Raw genomic sequence first — 21,209 nt, 5'->3', positions numbered from 1 at the left:
TGGTTTCTTAAGGTATCGTTCATAGCTAAAATTAAATTCGAAAACCAGTTTACAGCTTTGGTTTTCGCAACGCAGCTTGGTACTTTCATAGTCTAGCAGGGGGTATTATACTTTTGTAACAAAACGTGTAACGCATAGAAGTAGACGTCTCCGACTACATAAAGTGCATATACATGCTTGATCAGTATCAACAGCCGAGTCAATATAGCCATGTCCGACTGTCTGTCTGGCTGTTTTTTTGCAGGCTCCAGTTTAAATGCAGGCAGTAGAAGAAGCAGAGACAGTCGGATCGGAACACTATATCAAATAACTACTGCATACCATTGATAGGTCGAGAATTCGGTTTTAATATGACACTCTTTATATGTTGTAACCAAACTTTGCACGTAATGAGCGAAATAATCTTGGAACTACTATCTCACGTAGCTCGATCAGAAATATTGTGTCTGTATATGAACACTTATAAGTGTTGAAATCTGCCGCATAGCGGCTATATGTCAGCAAGGGCTTATAATATTCGGCGTACGAAAGATGGCTTGTTCTTTTTTTTTTTTTTTTTTTTTGGACTTTTGTAATTTGTGTTTCATAATATAAGACTGTTAATAGGTAGACAACAGGTGGCATATCCAATTATATGTTTATGGTATGCAGCATGCAGTTCATGTGACCTCCATTTTGTGCCCCTGCCTCACCCCCGCTCTACATACAAAGCGAGTGTCTCGATTTTGTCTATTTTTATATGTTGTTCAATTGCCAGCAATGTGCGAACCGGTTCGTTGTACAGAACAACTGCAAATCTGGGAGGCTGGCAAATGTCAAGGCAACAACAACAACTACAACAACAACCAAAACAATGCCAACAGCAACCCATAAACTGTCACAATGCGAACAAGTTGACAAATGTTATTGGTTTCTTTTTTCTAGATTTTATTTTGTACTGTTTGTTAATAAAAAAAAACTAAGAATAATAATACAAATACATAAATGAACCAGAGCACAAGCCGTATTTATGCGAACTGAAACGGAAACCGAAGCTAAATAATTTGATTGATGGCTTAACGGGTTGATTATGGAAAAAACTATCTACAAAAATTGCCAATAGATTCCAAGCATATCAATAGATTATCGCATTCCAGTTTCATAAAGACAACACAAAATAGAATTGCGAACGGGGCCAACCGACTGTGCACTACCCTTTTTGACAGCGAAGCAACAGCTCGAACTGCTTTTAGAGTATATAAGTAGCAGGGCTGATTAACATCAAAGAATTAATGCTTGGCTGAGGTCTATTCTTGCTGTAAATTCATTAGTTAATCGAGCTATTTCCAAGATAAACATACCCCACTCATATGGTTTTCACGTTTTCTAGGGTATTTGCTTTAAACCTAATGACTCGATTCAGACTTAAGCAATATGCTGGCTTTAGCCGCCGGCATTTGTTTCGCTAATCTTTTGTATTTAATTGGCAGAGTATTAAATAATTTTTGGCAATAAATTAAACCTCGATCTTTCCTTTCTCGCCCCGGCACACGCAGCAACACTTTGCCAATGAGCCAGTGAAGTCAGCATGGCAGAGACAAACAACAATACGCACCAGGCAATCGGCAACGTAAACGGCAGCGAATTCAATGGCCGGCATTCGGCCTCGCCGGCACGCACCATAGACTCACACGACTCCACGACGGGCAGCATGGACACAATTGTGGACCGCAGTCTGAACCGCGAGGAGCTGCTGCAGGTGACCAATACCATTGAGCAGAGCACCAACACTACCAACGGTGCCGGCGGCAGTTTGACCAACTCACAAATAGCCATGCTACAGCAGGACTCGCAACAGCAACAGCAACAGCAGGAGCAGCAGCAGCTGCAGCAGCACGAGCAGGATGCACGTCAGCATTTGGATGCTCAGAGTCACATATATTCGAGTCCCGTTTACGATGAGAAGCCTTCGCCGCCATTGAAGCTTACGGCGGCCACATTGCTGGCCAATGCGCTGCACGTGGACAATGAAAAAGACAATGCCACAAAGAAGCCCAAGCTGATAAGCCATGAGGAGTTTAAGCAGCAACTGGAGGAGGCAATGGCCACGCGTGGCCCGGCCGCACTGAAGGCCAAGAGCGTTAGCAACACCATCGATTCGCGCATCAGCAAGAAGCAGCGCTGCCCGCCGGAGTTCATCAAATACAAAGGGGGCAGTGGCGGCGGCAGCAGCGACGGTGGCGCCGATGGCTCCACGCTGACAGCAAAGGTGCGGCGCAAGCGTCGCGCCAGCAATGAATGCTGCTCCGCGTTCCCGTTGCAAATTGTACTGGGCACACTGCAACTGGTTTTGGCTATTTCGCTGGTGGCGCTTGGCTCCCTGCTAATAGTGCGCGACGCGGCCTTGTCAATGGCCGGTTGCGGCATTTGGACGGGCCTGATTGCCGCCGTCACCGGCTCACTGGGCGTGGTCAGCATGCGCAAAACACAAACGGCCTTTCTGGCGCTCAGTTTGGTCTGCATTGCCAGCAGCACGTTGGCGCTGGCCATTTCTGGAGTGGGCCTGTCGCGCGACCTCAATCGCATGGCCGAGCAAAAGGGTGAACAGGTAAGAGCGCAACAACCATCAAACTTTTCACTTTACCCCATTGTTATTTATTTGGTATTGCTAATGCGGTTATTGTTTTGCAGTTTGACCTGATGAATGCCAATAGCGAAGTTTCAGCTGCTTGCGGCTTAATATTTGCCCTCTTTTTGCACTTTGTGGTCAGCATTGTTTCGGTTTATCGCTGCGCCCTGCAGATTTGCACAAAGTGAGTACATTCAATCGCTAAATATCATTTCAAACCAGATTGTAACGTATTCCCATGGATACCGATAGCTGCGATAGCTAGCATAGTTGCACAAATGAGCCGCTAGTGGCGTCTTTGGCTGTTAATTAACATAGTTACGTAGTGGCAATTTGAATTCATCGATAGCTATGTGCGAGGCTACGATGAATTTCGCTGCAAAGCGAGTCCCGCTAGTGGCCAATTTTAGTGCAATTGCTATAAACAAAAATAAAAGTTTCATTATTTTAAACTGATCTTAAAATGTATAGCGCGCTTGTTAATCGGTACACACTATTATTAATTTTAAACTAAACTAAATTGGCTTCAACGTCTTTTTGGCAGAATTTTATTGCTTTTTTTAAACATCTACATATACATATATAACTCTAAGCTTCTTGCTTCTGACTTTGCTCTGGTTGATTTAATCAGAAACTTTTCGCTTTGGAGTTGGTTAAGTTTCGTTGTGGATCAGGCAAAAATTACCAAATAAATGAACTCCAAATATATGCATATGTATACGCTTAAGAGGTCTAGGTATGCACCACTTGGCCAGTTCATTTATTTGCCAGTTCCTTATCTTTACGTTTTAGATTCGGTCTATTTTTATTTAACGGAAGTGCAAGTGTTTAAAGTGCGGTTTTATTTAAAAAATAATCGATGTACATCGATAGCTGAGAAGAAACCAATCGTGCTGCAAAAAGCAATCGGTCAAAATAGCTCAACTAGATTTCGATGCACCTATGTTTCGATGTTACTACACATCACTAGCACGCACTGAAACCCAAAGAAGAAAAAAACACAAAAAATTAGAAAGAAAGAGAAACAAAGTGAAAAGCATAAAAACGAAAGCACAAGCAAACGCAGCAGCAGCGAGCAGCGCAAAGCTCGCACCTACGCTTTGCCAGTTTGATGCGCCCATTCCGCAGACGCGACAACAGCAAAAGCAACAGCAACGGGAACGGCAATAGAAATAGAAATAGTAGCAAATAGAGCAAATTAAAGGCATCAAAACGCCCACAAACGTGTACGTGCAATTAAACGCCAACAGGGCAGCAACAGTCATGCCACTGGCTGACTCCAACAGGGATTTAAGACAGCTACAGCAGCAGCAAGTTGAAGTCAATAGCAGCAGCAGCAGCAGCAACAACAACAATGCCGATCAGGCACAGCTGGACAATGCCAGCAGTGCTGCAGCAGCAACAACTGCAATATCAACAACAACTGCTGCAGCAGCAGCAACAACAACAACAATGGGTCTGCAGCTGCGTCAACGCATGCAGATTACCTCCTCCGGCTGTAGCAGTCTCGCGGTGACACCAATGGAGCACACACCCACCGACGAGGAGAGTGGCGCTGTCACAACCGTGACGTCATCGCAGCGTCGCCAACAACAACAGCAACAGCAGCAACAACAACAACAATTACAAACAGCACTCGAACAACATCACATAACGCCAAGCAAAACACCCGAACAAATGGAGCTGAGCGACTCCGAATCGTACGGGGCAGCCAGCTACGATGAATTCGAACTGCGCGAGGTGGTCAAAGAGGGTCACGACAAGGCGGATCCCTCGCAATTTGAGCTGTTGCGCGTGCTCGGTGAGGGCAGCTTTGGCAAAGTGTTTCTGGTGCGCAAGATTCTGGGCAAAGATGCGGGCACATTGTACGCCATGAAGGTGCTAAAGAAGGCAACACTGAAGGTCAAGGATCGTGTGCGCAGCACCAACGAGCGAAAGATTCTCGCCGATGTGGGGCACGCGTTCATCGTTCGACTCCATTATGCGTTCCAAACACCTGGCAAATTGTATTTGATTTTGGATTTTCTACGTGGCGGTGATTTGTTCACTCGCCTCTCCAAGGAGGTCATGTTTACCGAGGAGGATGTCAAGTTTTATTTGGCCGAGCTGGCGCTGGCGTTAAATCATCTGCACACGCTGGGCATCATCTATCGCGACCTGAAGCCGGAAAATATACTGCTGGATGAGCACGGGCACATTGCCCTGACCGACTTTGGTCTGTCCAAGCAACCGCTGGACGGCTCCAAGACGTACAGCTTTTGCGGCACCGTCGAGTACATGGCGCCAGAGATAGTCAATCGCAAGGGTCACGATTTTGCTGCCGACTGGTGGTCATTTGGTGTCCTTATGTACGAGATGCTGACGGGGAATCTGCCCTTTCACGGCCAGACGCGCCAGGAGACTATGAATCAGATATTGCGCTCCAAACTGGGCATGCCCGAGAATCTCTCGCCAGAGGCTCAATCCTTGCTGAGAGCGCTCTTCAAGCGCAATCCATTGAATCGCCTAGGCGCGGGCGCACAAGGCATCCTGGACATCAAGGCGCACTGTTTCTTCGCCACCATAGATTGGGTGCGGCTAGAGCGCAAGCTAGTGCGTCCGCCGTTTATACCGGCGGTCAGTCGGGATGATGCTTTCTACTTTGATGTGGAGTACACGTCCAAGTCGCCGCGCGATTCTCCTGGCGGTCCAATTTCGGCATCCGCACACGAAATATTTCGCGGCTTCAGCTTTGTGGCACCCGTGCTGCTGGAGAATAGCACCAATATCACCTGCTCCAACAATGTCAGTCCAATGCACGCTGTTCTTCCCGCCTCCTCAGTGACTTCAGTGGTGGCGGCAACACAAGGTCCGCGCAGTTTACCTGGTGTTCTGCCTGGCAATTTCCTGACCGAATACAATCTACTACAGGAGCTCGGTCGTGGCACATTCTCTGTGTGTCGTCTGTGCGAGCATCGCGCCTCCAAGAAGCACTACGCTGTGAAGATCATTGAGAAGGCGGCCGTAGCTGCTGCCACCTCTGCATCGGCGGATTGCTGGGAGGAGGTGGAGATTATGCTGCGCTACGGCAATCATCCCAATATCGTGACGCTCTATTCTGTGTACGAGGACACCAGCTCCGCGTATCTGGTCATGGAGCTGCTTAAGGGCGGCGAACTGCTCGATCGCATCCTGGCCGTTGGCCAAATGTGCGAGAGCGAGGCTAGCGCCGTGCTGCGCACAATTGCCGCCGCCGTCGCCTATCTGCACGAGCACGGCGTCGTCCATCGTGATCTGAAGCCCTCGAATATGATCTATGCGAGCATGCGACAAACGCCCGAAACACTCAAACTATGCGATTTAGGTAAGTTTTGCGCCTGTCCAAAGGGTGCCAATTATCTAGACATACGTTTCGCTTTTCCATATTCCCACATAAAGCTTTTTAGATGGTTCCAATCAGCAATTTAGTTGAGGAAATATATATAATATCGGAACAAAAGGTTAATCGAATTATTCGTTGAGCAGAAAAACAAGGAATAAAGTCATTAAACGTGCTGATTTCTTATATTTCATTCTCGAAAAAGTCTGGCATGCATATAAGTTTTCTCTGAATTGTACTTCTTGAAAAATCTATTAATATTTCTAGTGAAATACAAACGCAGAGAAATACGCTGTACGAGATGGAATTCATACCTTAAATTTCGTTCTTGAATATTCTTATACTAACTATAAATCATTCTTTATTTATTTTTTTAACTACGCTGATTTGATCAAAAATATGGATAAAATTGTATTTAGAAAGAAATAAGATGCAGAGGGTGAAACTTTCAAACCTGAAACAAGGAAATTCAATTATTCTTGGTGTCCTTTCGTAAACGCTTTACTGCCCAAGATAATTGTCCAGACAGTGAAAACCGCAAGAGTGACCATTTTCCAATTGTGCTTTTGTTACATTTCTAAAGGTTTCACTGGCTACGCTCAGTTTGCAGTTGATAAAAATAAGTAAAGACAGGAACAAGCTTTTCACCATGAAAGATAGATACATACATTTTTAAATCTTGTGAGTTAACAGAAGAACAAAAAAGACAAATATTTTCAATTTATTTTTTGTGTCATTCGTAAACGTTATACCAGTTCAATATGGAGACAAAAAGATAAGGAGATCAACAGTAAAAATATATATACAGCAAAAACAGGAGACAAATATTTTCCATTTTTCTATAGTTCTTCCTATTCTGCCTATTTGCTAAGCAAATATGAAAAAGCTGTTTTATAGCAGCGACAATCTATACAGAAACGAGTGCATGCAAATAGCTTGCATTTATCAATTACTTTTTGTATCGCATTCGTAACCATTTTACTGGAATCAACTTGAAGCAATAATGTGAATAATCGTTGGAAACTGAAATATGGCTGTAATATGATCCAGCTTGCGACTTTGATAAATATTTAAATACTGTCCAAATGAAACTGTGCAGATATCACATCCACTGGCAGCAATTCACTTTGATCATATGTATATCATTTTATCTAATAAAAATTCGATTTGCAGGCTTTGCCAAGCAGCTGCGCGCGGACAACGGCCTGCTGATGACTCCCTGCTACACGGCCAACTTTGTGGCGCCGGAAGTGCTAAAACGGCAGGGCTACGATCTGGCCTGTGACATTTGGTCGTTGGGTGTGCTCCTCTACATCATGCTGTCGGGACGGACACCGTTTGCCAGCACGCCGAACGATTCGCCGGATGTAATTTTAAAGCGTATTGGATCTGGACATATTGATTTTAGCAGCCCGCGCTGGTCGCTGATTAGTGCGCCGGTGAAGGAGCTGTTGCGCCAGATGCTGCACATTGTGCCCGAGAATCGGCCAACTGTGGCGCAGATACTGGAGCACAGTTGGGTGCGTGACCAGTTTTCCGGCACTGTGCAGCTCACAGAATACGCACTGCAGCCGACTGCTGGCAGCAACAATGCCCAACAGTTGACTTTGGGAGCACAGCAGCAGCAGCATAACCACATTTCGATGGCGTTACGTGGCGCTGTGGATGCAACGTTTAGGGCAATTGCAATACCGCAGGCGGCGAACGTGGGCCCCGTGGAGCTGTCGATGCTGGCCAAGAGGCGTGCCAAGGATCGCGCCAATCTGCATTCCTAATTGTGGGCAATGCTGTGCCCGAGACGCCAAGCCAAGCGGCAGCTAATTCAATTAATATATAAACTCTATAGTATTCTAATGCATTGCTGTGCATTTCCGCAACGCCTTTGGGAGTGGCATGGCGCCCTAAATCCATACCAGCGGCAGGAGAAAAACAACAAATGCCGTTTAAAACGGCAGCGCTGCCCCAGCGCCAAACTGCGCCTGGTCTGAGGATATGGATATGGACGTGGAGGCAATACAACGCGCTCTCACTCTCCCCCTCTCCTTCTTTTTCACTCGATCGCGTTTCTTCCATGCAGCGCGGCTACTTTCTAGTATTTGGACGAGTATTTGAAGTGTTAGTTATTTATTTTATAAAAATCCATGCCAGATGCGATGATATGAACGATATATGTATGTGTCTGTTCACACTGCATGTGTGTATGCAGGTGTAACTGTACCCATGCCCAGGTGCAAGCAGCAGCTTTTAAGCATATGCTTTACATATATACAAGATATATACATGTATATATTATATAATGCCTATGCAAGTGTATGCGTTCTTCGTCAAGCCCTTAAACCCAGTTGCCGAGTTTCAGCTGGTTTTCCAGCCGGGCCCCAACGGAGGCAGCACTCAAAACTAAATCAATCTTAAATTAATTTCAAATGTTGGCCAAAAAATCGTGCTAAAAATTTAAAAAATGATATAATACTTACATATACATATATATATATATATATATATATATATATATACACTATATATACATATATGAAACAAAAAGTAAAAGCGAGCAAAGAACGTGACTATTTTAATTATCTTAGCTAAATTTTTCACATCACGTTATTGTTGTTAAATTAATTAAAAATAATTAAAATTACAAATTAAAAGAAACGAAAAAAAAAAGAAAAGCATACCAAACTAACCAAATGAGAAGTTTATAAACAATACCTTTTAAATCTATGCAAAATGTCAAATCTTTTGTTTGAATTCAGTTCAATGTGTTGTTCAGTATTTTTACACCCTGCCAAGCCAAGCCTGTGCTATATCTATCAACTATCTATATGTCAATTTGCATGAATTTACCTATATGCATATATATATTCACGATATGTTAACATATTCTTATATATATATACATATATATATATATTGATGTTGCACTTGGTAACAAATTGCATTTACGATTTTTACCATTAACCATCTGTAAATATCTATAGCTATATACATATATATACAAATGTGTGATAACGCATTGCTACTCGTATTTATACCAAAAAGCAAACATAAAGTAAAACGAATGGAAAAAAATAGAAAGTTTCAAATATATATGTAGAACCAGGCATTCGATAATTGGCACTTCCATCGATTTGAATATGCTACGGATGAGTCGAAGAGTATTTTGTTGTTGCCTCAAAAAAAGCTAGCATAACCCCATGTTTGCACCCGCAGCCACTCCCACCCGCCCACTTCTTCTATGTGACGCATTTTGATTATGTTTTATGCAAATTGTTGAATTTTTGGAAAGCGATCCGCAACATGTTAACAAGCATTTTATGGTTATGTGTGCGCAAAAACTGAAGAATGCCGAATGCTTTATATATATAGTATATGATCAAAGATATAATATGTAATCGCAGTGTTTTTGCCTATGGAAAATCGAAGTCATTAGGTGAATAATATAACTAAAGTACAATTTTATTAAGCCTAAAGCGCACAATTTAAACATCTTTTTAAAGCTGGAACTTGGTTTGAATCTCCATAGTTACGATGCCAGAACAATTGTGAAAGAAAATGTGATTTTAAAATGCAACTTTTTCGCTTATAAATAACTAACGAAAATTATTAAGAAATACAACAAACAAAAAGGTTAATAATAATAATATAATCAATTACACAGATTGTTTGGTATATGTGGTATATGTAGTACTAAAAGCAGCCAGTCAAGTCACGATTGCAAAAGTCAGCCTGATTCCAACTAAAGCCCCCATAAGCATTGGCTCGCCAGACAACCTATGTATACATAAGACTACATTCATATACTATATATATTATATACATATACATATTAATATATATGAGACATTCCCGTCGTTAACTCGTATTGCAGGCTAAAAACAAAAAGTAACTAAATTAAATCAATTAATCGAACAACATTTTAATGCAACATTTTAATTATGCAATGAGCTAATTCCTTAAGCGTTGTGTGTGTATCACTTTTATCTGTAGCTTAATAGATCCTATAACCAGTGCTGCCAATTGCCGCCCAAAAATAGTAGCTGAATCGAAATACATACATACATACATATGAGAAAAGCTAATAATAGCTGAATTTGCTTTCTGCGAACAAATGGGCAATTGCCAAAAAATAACTAGATCAGTTTAAAATCTCAACTGTAACTGTTTCCGGCTGACGAGTTCTGAAAATGGCTGAATTGGCAACACTGCTTATAAGTGGGGGAATATACTTATGTATAAAGTACATAATGTGCTTAGTGTTATATATGTGTATGTGCATTTGTTTTTCTTTTGAATGTATTTTTTTTCTTGGAATACTTATAAAGATCATCTGATAGGGTGCGTGTTGTGTGTAACAATTTCGCGCTGTGCAACTGAACGTTTGCTAACCACAAGCAACAATAATAAATGTTAGTTAAAAACTTTGCAAATTTTATGACAGTTTTGAGCCTTCGGGTGCTGTCAACCTATGTATTACATGCATATACATACATATACATATGTATGTATGTTAGCTGATATTCATACATACGATTGTATATGTTAGTTAGCTGATGCTGAAAATAAACGAAATGGTTTGTTATAAAATGCTGTGCACACCACACACACACACATACACACACACACACACTCAACAAAAATACACAGTTGAAGTCTTAACTTCATTTCACACAGATCAAACACACACCCACATAATACATACATACATGGATGCTATACATACATATATATTTTCTTAGTAGATTTTTACAGCTTCCAAACGAAAATCGCAAATCCAAAATAAACACTTTAATTGTAATTAACTGATTCTAAATTCTTGTAAAATTAATTGAATAAAATTTGAACGAAAAAATAAAGAAAACAAATGTATGTGCAAGCGAAAGCCCATTTATCAACAAACCAAAAGACAACTACGACTTACTACGAGCTTCTTATCACCGTGTCGCATTCAGGTGTGCTAATGGCGCAATTGATAAGAACTAAGCCAAGTTAGGACTCCTTATCAGGCCTCTATCGGGCGGGACGGACATTTGACTTTCTATGTGTCATACGACTTATACCTTTCATATCATGATGCAATTCCAAATGAGCGTTTTCTAATTTGGTTTGGGTTTTTCTCGGTGTAACAATTGTTGACTTTATTACTCAGCTTAAAATACTAATTAATTTTTGTTTTGGAATCATTGATTTGATTTTTGTTTAGTTTTTTTTTTTTTTGTTTTTAGTTTAGTTTCAATTGTTTATTTTATTTTGTGGCTTTATGCACATTCTTTTGTTCTGTTCAATTTTACCTTATATCTGCGCCTCTTGGTTAGACAATTAATTAGAATACATAAGTAAGCAGTTACACATAATTTGAGATATATAAATTAGTTGGACATTAAATAGTGAAATGAAAAAAAAACAGAAAGCAAGAAATTAATTCAGTCACTAAATTATTGTACAATGCATGTTCTTTGACAGAAATTAATCCTCCTTTGTATACATACGTTTGCTATGTATATGTGTGGGAGAAACTTTTAATTTTATAAAAATAATATATGTGTATGTTAATAATTATTTATTATTTGTATGTGTTCTATATAGCATTTAGTAAGAACACGTCCTGTTTCTCTGTTGCACTCTCTACTGCCTGTTGCCTTTGCCCTTGCGATTGTTGCGCTGCTTATTTGACGTCGTCGTTGTTGTTGCTGTTGTGTTCTCTGGTGTTTCTGTAATTCAGATTGAGAAAGAGCTTCAGCTGAGAAATTGAGAGCTGTTTGTCATGTAAATACCTTCAGGCGCACTCGCATCCAGTTCCACTTTCTGCATCGTCTGGCTGATTGTTTCGAGATGTGCCTGCACTGGCGTCTCATCGCTTAGTTCTACAACGAGTGTTTCCTCCGGCTCAAGATGCGCCCGCTGCTCCTGCTCCTCTTGCTCCTGCCGTAGCAGCGCTGGCACCTGCTCCACCTGCACAACCACTTGCTGCTGCTGTTGCGGGTGTGGTTGCTCTTCGACAACATGCGCCTCTTCAGCAATGATCCCATTGAGCACATTCACCGCCTCCTGTGCCATATTGGCCTCGGCTGCTTTGCGCCGCCGCTGTTCCAGCTCGCGCGTGTAATTGTGCGTCCATTCGATATGCTCTTTGTAATATTGATGCACTGGTATCACAATCACTGAGATATCATCAACTGTAGCCGCCGCTTTGCTATCCGCCAAACGCCAATGGCCAGAATCGTTGATTTTGCCTCGTGCGCGCGCTACTAGTTCCTGGGCGACCATTGTGTAGCGATGCTTCTCCTTGGGGTATCGCGACAACGTTTGGAAGACGGTGCGCGCGACGGCATCATTTTCGGACACATCCCAGAGGCCATCGGTGGCCATTACGAGTATGCCATAATCACCATCCTCGTTGTGTTCATCGAGAATGCTGACAACCTGACTGAGATCACGCTGTCGCACATCGGGATGCGGCGTTAGGAATGGTTTGATCTGTATGCCCGTATTTATGGCCAGTAGATCGTGATCACCAAATCCACGGGTCACGCCCAGCGTGCCCAGCAAGCGGCTGCGCTTGCCCTCGCCATTGACAACGGGCATGCGCAGATCGTCACGCGTCAGCGTCTTATATGTCCAGCCCTTCATGGTGCCCTGGCGACACAATATGCGCTGGCCCATGTCCTTAATATGTGGCCGCTTCGCATACTCCATGGCCACATAATACTTACCCATCAGGTGCGGCTTCAAGCGGGCCACGTTTAGCAATCGTTCCCGTTCCGTTTCCGGCGTATGGTCAGCCGAATAGGCCGTGGGATAGCTGTGCGCAGCATCCACTGGATCGGGCTCAATCTTATTGGGCTCTGTTGTTGTTGATGGTGTCACTCCAGCACTCGTTCCCGGTCCCGCTCGTCGCTGACAAAGCACAGCGCGACTATCGCCCGCATTGGCTACATACATTTTGCCATCGATGAAGAGCGAAACGCAGGCAGTGCAGCCGCCCGCATCGCGGTACCGATCTCTGTCCTGCGCTATTAGCGAATCCATGTGAAAGAAGGCGCTCTCCAGGGCACCAATAATTAGCTCGTCCTTGCTCACGCGCCGCTGAAAGTAAATTGGGTGAGGGAATGTCGCATTCAACTGCAGTTTGCCGTTCTCGCTGTCCGCATCGCGTGGCAGCAACAGCTCGATGCAGTCCACCAGTTTCTCGTGCAGTATGTGATGGAATTGATGCGAGGCGGCCAATGCGGCTCCGTACCCGGCATGGCCATCGAAAATGCCAAAATACGTGTAGGGCAGATCAGGATGATTGTGTTCCGGATCCGAAAGGACTTGTCTGCAAGGAACATGATAGAATGGTTAGCATTTTCGCTGCTAGTATAATTACAATTTAAGCCGGATGACTTATTCATAGACGCTTTTGATTTTTACTTTTAAATTAATTACTTTTTTTATAAGGCTTTTTATTGCCGAAAAATGTGGAGGCATAAGCTTTATTTTTAAATTTTAAATGTATACCAACATTTTTATCAGCTTTCTTTAAACTAATTATTTGCCTTATCTTATATTTTGACATTTCTAGTTAAATTGAAATATTTTTGTGATAATTATCTTATATTAATTTTTTTTAAATTCTGGTAGACATTTTTCCGTTTTACTTTTTCATGGCAATTTTGGGCATTCGGCTTCGCAATATTTTTGGCAACACTGGCGAACAGTGCTGTAACTTACCGAGAGAAGGCAGCCTGATCCTCGTTCCACTCGGACTTGCCAGAGTTGACGCACTCGGCGTACCCAGTGCCCCAGGGTAGCAGATTTATGTCGCGCGGTACGATTATCGGCCGAACGTTGTGATCGGCAGAGGCGCGCAGCTCATCGGCAGTGAGCAGCTGTAGAAATGGAGGCCTTGCATAGGGAAACTTGTCTGGCATTTGCTGCCCAGAGCCCAAACGCAGTGCGCTTCGCTGATGCTCCCGGTCGCTGCTCGGCAGTGGTGGCAGATCGGGCGCAATGGCCGATATGAAGCGATTTTTAAAGTTATTAAACATGGTTGGGAGTGAGAAGTTTCCGCAAAAGCCTCCGGTGGTCGGTCGCACTCACTGCTGCTGCACTTGGGTGCTGCCTCTCGCTCACTCCCACTGACGTGGCGAGCTTGCGGTTTTTTTTTATATGTCGTTTGCAATTTGTCGACTCTGTTCAGTCCCTATTCCGCTCTTATCTTTATACTGCGGCTAATAATGTGACGAAATACAAAGTAAAATAGAATTAACACACAGCTAGCTGCTGGATTTGGTTTATCACTCTGTTTTCTTTGTGTGCTTTAATTCGGAATCGATTGCGGCAACTTTATTATCGATTGGTGTTTGGCCACTATCGACTGGGCTTTTGTTTCTTTTATTTTGCGTGGTAAAAAAAGTTTTCCTATATTTTGTTGTTTACTATTGATATTTTGAACGCAAACTCTGTCGAATACTATCGTATAGAATCACCAGCACGTTATCGATCAATTTGATTTCTTTTGCTCCACCGACCAAAATAAACATCAACAACAACAATCAGCCCATTTATCTGTTTTGTCTTTAATGTTGTAAAAATCAATACTTTGTGATACACTGATGTTTGCAGGTGCCCGCACGCATAGGATGATTAGTTTATAATTAATTAATATGAGCCTTGAGCACTGGTTTCGTATGTTTCACCTTTTACTTAAGCCGATTTAATATTTTCTCTTGCTGACGAATTTGTATGAAAAACAATAGAAGAAGAAGCAGCTGCTAGGTAAGGGATTAGGGATGAGCAGTGCAAGTATAAATGCATATCGAACTATCGTCATAATGACGATATTTATTGTACGATACTGCGATACACCTATATAGGCTTTAAATGTAGATGGCGCCACAGGTGCCGTTTAAGAATTTTAAAAAAATTGTTAACGTGTTAATTTTTGGTTTACTTGCAGATCACAACATAGCGAACTGCGCGATGTTATCATCAAGTCGAACGCATCAGGCATTGCATTAGATCAGCAAAAGGTGGATCAATACATAAAGGCCATGTCACTCAACGGAAGTGAAAAGGTAAGACTACTTCAGGTCAGACTAAGTTTTAAATTTGAAACATTGTCCCCGTTTTGTGTAGGTAAGCAACGAGAAACTGGCGGCCATGTGGATGTATGCCACCCACATGGGCAGCCTGCCACCGCCCTCGGTGCGCAAGTTGACACCACCATCGCGTTCCATCATGCTCATACCAGCCACAGCTGCCGGTAATGGTGTAAGTATATATTCATAATTATATATGTACATATATATGTGTGTGTATAAAGATGCATGATCCAATTTAATCACATTACAGGCACCACCGCCGCCTACACGCATGCCGCCTGCACCACCAGGATTAGGAGCTGGTATGCTTCTGCCAGTGCCGCCGCCACAGTATCGCGGCATGACGTTACCTTATATGCGGCCGGGTTCAGTACTTTATGCGCATCCCGCCAGCCTCACGGGTACCTATCGGACACACAAGAGCACCAAGTCGGCGGAGTTGAATGGCCAGCGTCGGCGTCGTCGTGCCGGCAAATCGGATGCGAATCGACGCCAGCGACGCAAGTCCGAGGCGGATGTTCTAGATGGTGCACCCAATTTTCAGTATACGGGCCTGGATCGCGCGATAGCGGACAGTTTCCTGGCACGCCAGGAGCAGTCTCAGGCGGGCAGCCACATTGACTACTCCTCGTCGGCGTCTTCGGCGCACAGCGATGTCTATGGCCAACAAGCAGCTGCCGGTTCTCGTGCCTCCTCCAAAGCGAAGATTGTGTGCCGTGATGTGGTCATGTGAGCCCCAATCCCAGTGGCCCCGATTGATGTTCAGCAACTTTTGTAAATAGCTTCCTCCAAGCAACTGCCAGCCCGCCCATCCAGCGGCTGTCCAAGAGCCCGTTTCTCTCATTATTAATATTATTATTTTTTTTATATGCACATTTTTTGCATACATAATTAAATACATCTAGTTGTAGGCATGTGTTTGCATAATAAACGAATAAAGTATGCTCGTATAAACATAAAAAATTCGGTCAGCATTGGTACATCAGTGCATCAGTTCGTCATCTGGTTGGATCTGGATCTGGATCTAGAAGTCCTCGTCGCTGTGGTGTTCCGGCTTGCTGGCCGTTTTGGGTCGCATCGGCAGCTCACCCGTTAGCTTCGATATGCTAATGTCGTCGATGGAGTTGAGATCGACTGTTCAGATATGGGACAGAGAGGATTAAGTCTAGTTTTATGCACTTGCCCTTCGGGCTTATACTCACATTCATCGTCGCCAGTGCCAGCGGCGCCGCTAAGCCCGCTCATGCCCATAATGTCACCCACGTCCAGTTCGCTGTCGGAGCTGCCAAAGCTGCTGTCGTCGTCGTCGCGGCGGTTCAGCATGCTGCTGCCTGGACCATTGCGTCCGTTGCGTGTGGCTGGTGCACCGCTTGAGGAGGCCGCAGCCGCCGCAGCAGTCTCTCGACGACTGCGTCCGGTTGTGGGACGTATGCGTGAGGTGGCCGTGCCAGGACGCTTGCTCGGCGCCGCTGAGCCGGCCTTAGCTGCTCTGCTGCGCTGCAGCATCAGATCCTCGTCGCGTATATCCGGTATTTCCGAGTCTAGGCCAAAGGAGCTTTCGCGCGCCAAGCCGTTGCCGATCCCTTCATCCTCATCATCATCGTCGTCGTCGTCGTCATCGTCCTCGATCAGGCCTTCTGGTATAAATGGCATCGAATTCTCAGAAGGCTTCTGCAGCAATGGTGATGAGATGGGCGTGGCACGGCGCTTGGTGCGCATCTCCATCTGAGTTCGCAACGCATCGCGCACATGTAGTCGCAGAAAGTAGCGCTGGAACAGTTGCTGCAGCTCCTTTTCGCACTCCTCAAACTCGGCCATGTGGGCGGGCCGAATCTTCTGAAGCGCATCCAGCCGCTGCTTGGTGCGCTCCAGTTCCGCGCGCTTGCGCTGCAATTTGGATTTGAGTGCGTTCAGCTCGACGCGGGCGTTCTCCAGCTGGGCGCGACTGGACTGCAACTTTAGCTGGTTGGCCTGTATGGCGTTTTTCATGGTGCGCTCCACGCCGAGTAACTCCATGGGACGTTGCGCCTGGGCGAGGCGCGCCTCCTTGTTAACCAGCTCCTTGGACAGTAGATCGAAGAGGGCAGCGCCACGTTGTGTTAGGTCCGAGGATAGCTCACGAGCGCGACGCAGCTCATCCATTTTGTCGCCAATATCCACCTGATTGAGACTGCGATATTGCTCGCGCTCGCGCTCCTCCTCCCGATCCTCGCCCTCCTCCGCTTGCGTGGGCGCAATCAGCAGGCGCGTGATCTTCTGCAGTTCCGTGGCACTGACGGCAGCCGCCGCGTACAGTTTGCGTGGATTCAGCCGTATGGCCGATTTGGTCAGAAAAAACTCGGTAGCAGAGCGTATGAGCATCACGCGCTGCTCCTCCGATTCCACGCCGCCGGCGAGCACAGCACCCGGTTCCAGCAGTCCGGCCAGCCACTGCAGCAGCTCGGCGACAATGTGAAAGCTTGCCAGGCTGCCGTGCTGCGTGGCAAGCGCCTGCAGCGGAAAGACTCGGGGAAAACCCAGCAATTTGAGATGCTCGCCCAGATCTGAAAGCCCGGGCAGAGGTGAATACACGGTAACCACACCAGAGACCACTCACCTCGCACATCCTTGAAGGACATCCTGCTTGCTCTTTGCCTGTGAACACACAATTTCAGCTGCGTACGCGACGCCTCCTGCCAAATTATGCACATTTTTTCAAGCTTATTTGTTGTGGTTCTCCTGTTGGCTTCGCTTTTGTTTACGCCAACTACCTGGCCGGGTCGTTGCCTGGCAACCATACGGCCGACTCTGACCCCACCCATCCACGCCCCGGGCTGGTAACCGCCTGGTCAGCAATTAGCACACCTGCACGCCATCCACAATAATGTTATCAACATTTGAGCTCATATTCAATTATGAATGTTTATGAAATATTTCTATGTTCGCTTTGAATACCGAATGGTATCCTGGAGCAAGGATATATGAATTTAAAGTCGATCGGAAAACAAAATAATATAATTTTAGTTTTCCGTGCATTTTTTATACTGAAACACATATTCATTAAATTAATGATTCGCGTAATATACGTAATCCAAGTTGAATCCTCATTTTTTCAGGGGAAAGAGGGTTTTATTTTTCGACAAGTGTAAGACCAGGGCCGCAGTTTTAAAAAAGTCGGTGGTTCGGTTAACGAATGGATCCAACTCCCTTTAAAGTATTATATTTGAAACCAGTTAGTCATTGACTTCTTAAATCAATCAAATAGTCAGTTATTCCTTAAGTCAATCAATCAGCTAGCTAGTCAATCACTCTTTAAGTCAATCAATTTGTGAATCAGCAGTGCTTTAGTCAATCGAGCTTCGGTCAGTCAATCATTCCTTAGTCAATCAATCACCCAGTTGGGTTATCCTTCTTTAGGTCAATCAAACAGGCAGTCAGTCGATCAGTCCCTTAGTCAATCAATGTCAAAGTGAGCCAGTCAATCAGTCGTTTAGTCAATCGACCATTGAGTTCGTAAGTCAGTCTTTTAGTCAATCAATTAACCAGTCAGTCAATCAGTCCTCTAGTCAATCAATCAGCCAGTCAATCATTTCTTAAGTCAATTAATCAGTGTCCCTTAATGAATCAACCAGCCGATCAGTCAGTCAGTCCATTAGTCAGTCACTCGGTTAGTTTTATATCAACAAACAGTATTATACATATAGATTAAATGTTTATATTTGGGTAGGCCAATTAATTGTGCTAGTACATTCTCATTTATACATTTAAAGAAGTGTGTGCCTTTTTTCTTTTTTCTTTTTCGCTCTCTCTCGGCCGCACTTTTTGCTGAAAATAATTAATTCGTACTTTTGTTTGTTTATTTTTATTATTTCTAAGTGTGCGCAGAAAACATCGAGACATGTAAACACAATTTGTGGGAGCTATGCGAAGTGAAGGACTTGTTGACCAAGGAATTAATTAAACTTGTTAACAGCACGCAAAACACGAATCCAGTCACAATCACCGTCACAGACACAGACACAGGTCCAGGGTCCCTAGTGATTGAAGGGTATAGGCCGTGTTTGCATGCAAAAAGAAATGTATAAAATAAATACAAATTTGTTGTTGCTTTGGTTCAAGGTTTGGACAAATGCATTAGGCTCTGTTCGTAAACCTGGTGTTCCACATCCATGAGCTCAGGTTTTGGCTTGAGTCTGTGTTAGTTTTTTAAAACAATCTGTGGCGATTCTCAATTCTATTCAAATATGGTAAAGTATATATGCAACGTTTTTATCTAGAATTACATTGAGTATAATCCAGTTCGGTAAAGGCTTGGCTGTTTTTTGGGCAACTGCTTCGATTGATAGTGCAAACGTTCAGAATGGAGAATGCGAATTGGTACACAAATTATAGCATTTGTATACGTTCGAGTATACTTGTATCTATTTTGGATGTGGTCCATGTGTTTTAATTGCTTCGAACACAACATTCCCCGTGGGAACCAACCATTGATTTCCCCATCCGCTGCCAAATTACCAGAACGATGACTAGTGCCCCCGTCGGATAAATGATTCGACAGAATGCTCGATTAATTGATAGATTCAGCAATTGTATTAGCCAGCTAACGGTGCACGTGGACAACAATAGCGAGAACAACAACACAACAAGTAAGAATGCTCTACAGAAGAGTGCTTGACTAGGAGATGCCCTGTACAGAATGTCTCAGCATATGTATGTACGTATCATGGCTGCAAGCCCAACAATAACTTTCGATGGTTCGGTTCACAGTTCGTTCCTGGCTTTCCACGTCTATGAAGCCATTTTGAGGTTCAAACCCAGATGCGCAACATTTATCAAGTGTGAAATAGAATAATTCAGTTTAATGTATTTAAACATATTTCTAGTCCGATTTGAGGTTCAATTTAGGCTAAATAAAATTCTGTAATTCCGTGTTCAAAGTGGTTCGGTTCAAAAGCGACTTTAGAAAATGCCTCAAAGAAATGACTTTTATTTAACTTGATGTGGCTTACAGGAATCTCTGGCGAATATAGCCTCGAAGATTGATGTAAAACCCGAATAGCGCTCCATCCATGTACTTCCTTTAATCTATCGCCTTTTGTGCGCTACAACCTTATTTTTTCTCAACCTTATTATACCTTTGTGCAGGGTACGAGGGAATGGACACCATAAGCACGATGGCGACGCCATAACCACAAATGAACGCACAATAATCGTGTTCCATGTCCGATGATGGCAGATTACAAATGTCAATGATAGTGTATGTGAGTAAGTATGTGTGTTTGTGAGTGTGTGTGTGTGAGTGTGTGTGTGTGTGCGCGTGTGTGTGAGCGAGAGCGTGTGTATGGGAATAGCTCGACATAATTATGACCTTGGTATGCCGCCAGTATTAGAAAAAAACGAAAAAATACTCGTACAGCTGGGGTTGCCGGGTGACACGTCAAAGTTCAATGACCAAAAGCACAGCAGGAGAGTTCTTTAACCATTTCGCGCCACCGCAACCATTATGCTCCAATGCTGATGAGCAATTAAAGTGAACGCTTCATCAAAACACTTCGGATGTGCCAGAGCTGCCAAGCAAATGATTGAGAGCACCCCGATTGCAGTGATAACCATATTTCTTGGGAGCCAATGCAGCTGTAATTCGATATATTCCTTGTTAAAGATATTAAGTTAAAATTAGTCACTTAACAACTAGTTTTAATCGCTTGAGTGTACCTCAAATAAAGTATAATCTCGCTTGCTGAACTCAAAATATGAACTGATTTCATAGACAAGCTAATAACTAAGACTCTAAGACAATTCGTAGCCATGAAGGATTTTCTATCAATTTCCCACAACAGAATGGTCGGAAAAATGCTTAAGTTGAAACATTTTTTATACTTATGTATGGTTCTTACAAACCAATTTGAGCTAGTTCAAAACACTCGTTCACCAGTGCTTTGCTCTGAGTTAAAATACCGAAATCATGTTGGCCAAATTGCTTGGGTGATGTCTCAGTTCAACACACACATTTGGGCAAGCGTCTGATAAGATTTTATGGGTCAGCAAAGCGGTACACTGTGAAAAATACGAAGCGCGTATTAAAGTAAATTTTGACAAATTGCCTAAGCTTAGGCGACATATTTGTCAAACTTAATTTCGATTTCGTATTATCTGTGTATATTACATACCTCCCCTCTCG

The 21,209-nt window shown here is 43.7% G+C and overlaps 4 protein-coding genes across 4 annotated transcripts in view; 2 read left to right on the top strand and 2 right to left on the bottom strand.

Annotated features, from left to right (window-relative positions):
* LOC135440732 (uncharacterized) overlaps positions 1–16,012 on the top strand; it is a 30,275-nt gene extending 14,263 nt beyond the window's left edge. The window contains exons 2-6 of the mRNA XM_064700064.1: positions 1,536–2,587; positions 2,671–2,792; positions 14,905–15,022; positions 15,084–15,218; positions 15,300–16,012. Coding sequence (XP_064556134.1) covers positions 1,568–2,587; positions 2,671–2,792; positions 14,905–15,022; positions 15,084–15,218; positions 15,300–15,782 — 1,878 coding nt within the window. The 5' untranslated portion in view covers positions 1,536–1,567 and the 3' untranslated portion in view covers positions 15,783–16,012. The remainder of the gene's footprint in view (positions 1–1,535; positions 2,588–2,670; positions 2,793–14,904; positions 15,023–15,083; positions 15,219–15,299) is intronic.
* On the top strand, positions 3,592–10,584 carry S6kII (Ribosomal protein S6 kinase II). Its single transcript, XM_064700062.1, has 2 exons — positions 3,592–5,951; positions 7,140–10,584. Exons 1-2 carry the CDS (start codon positions 3,872–3,874, stop codon positions 7,739–7,741), a joined length of 2,682 nt encoding a protein of 893 aa, XP_064556132.1. The 5' UTR covers positions 3,592–3,871; the 3' UTR covers positions 7,742–10,584.
* LOC135440731 (protein phosphatase 1H) lies at positions 11,114–14,663 on the bottom strand. Its single transcript, XM_064700063.1, has 3 exons — positions 13,677–14,663; positions 11,738–13,281; positions 11,114–11,674 (listed from the first exon to the last, which is right to left on the bottom strand). Exons 1-3 carry the CDS (start codon positions 13,991–13,993, stop codon positions 11,589–11,591), a joined length of 1,947 nt encoding a protein of 648 aa, XP_064556133.1. The 5' UTR covers positions 13,994–14,663; the 3' UTR covers positions 11,114–11,588.
* Cluap1 (clusterin associated protein 1) lies at positions 15,960–17,667 on the bottom strand. The gene is made up of 3 exons (XM_064699806.1): positions 17,646–17,667; positions 16,252–17,592; positions 15,960–16,183 (listed from the first exon to the last, which is right to left on the bottom strand). Exons 1-3 carry the CDS (start codon positions 17,665–17,667, stop codon positions 16,074–16,076), a joined length of 1,473 nt encoding a protein of 490 aa, XP_064555876.1. The 3' UTR covers positions 15,960–16,073.
* Between the last annotated feature and the right edge of the window lie 3,542 nt (positions 17,668–21,209).

Source organism: Drosophila montana, unplaced genomic scaffold (genome assembly GCF_035044405.1).
Source record: "Drosophila montana isolate Dmon_TW-CO22-7 unplaced genomic scaffold, ASM3504440v1 contig_1624_1, whole genome shotgun sequence".
NCBI classification, from domain to species: Eukaryota; Metazoa; Arthropoda; class Insecta; order Diptera; family Drosophilidae; genus Drosophila; species Drosophila montana.
Note: the sequence above shows the minus strand (reverse complement) of the source record. Positions and strands in the feature narration are given on the sequence as shown.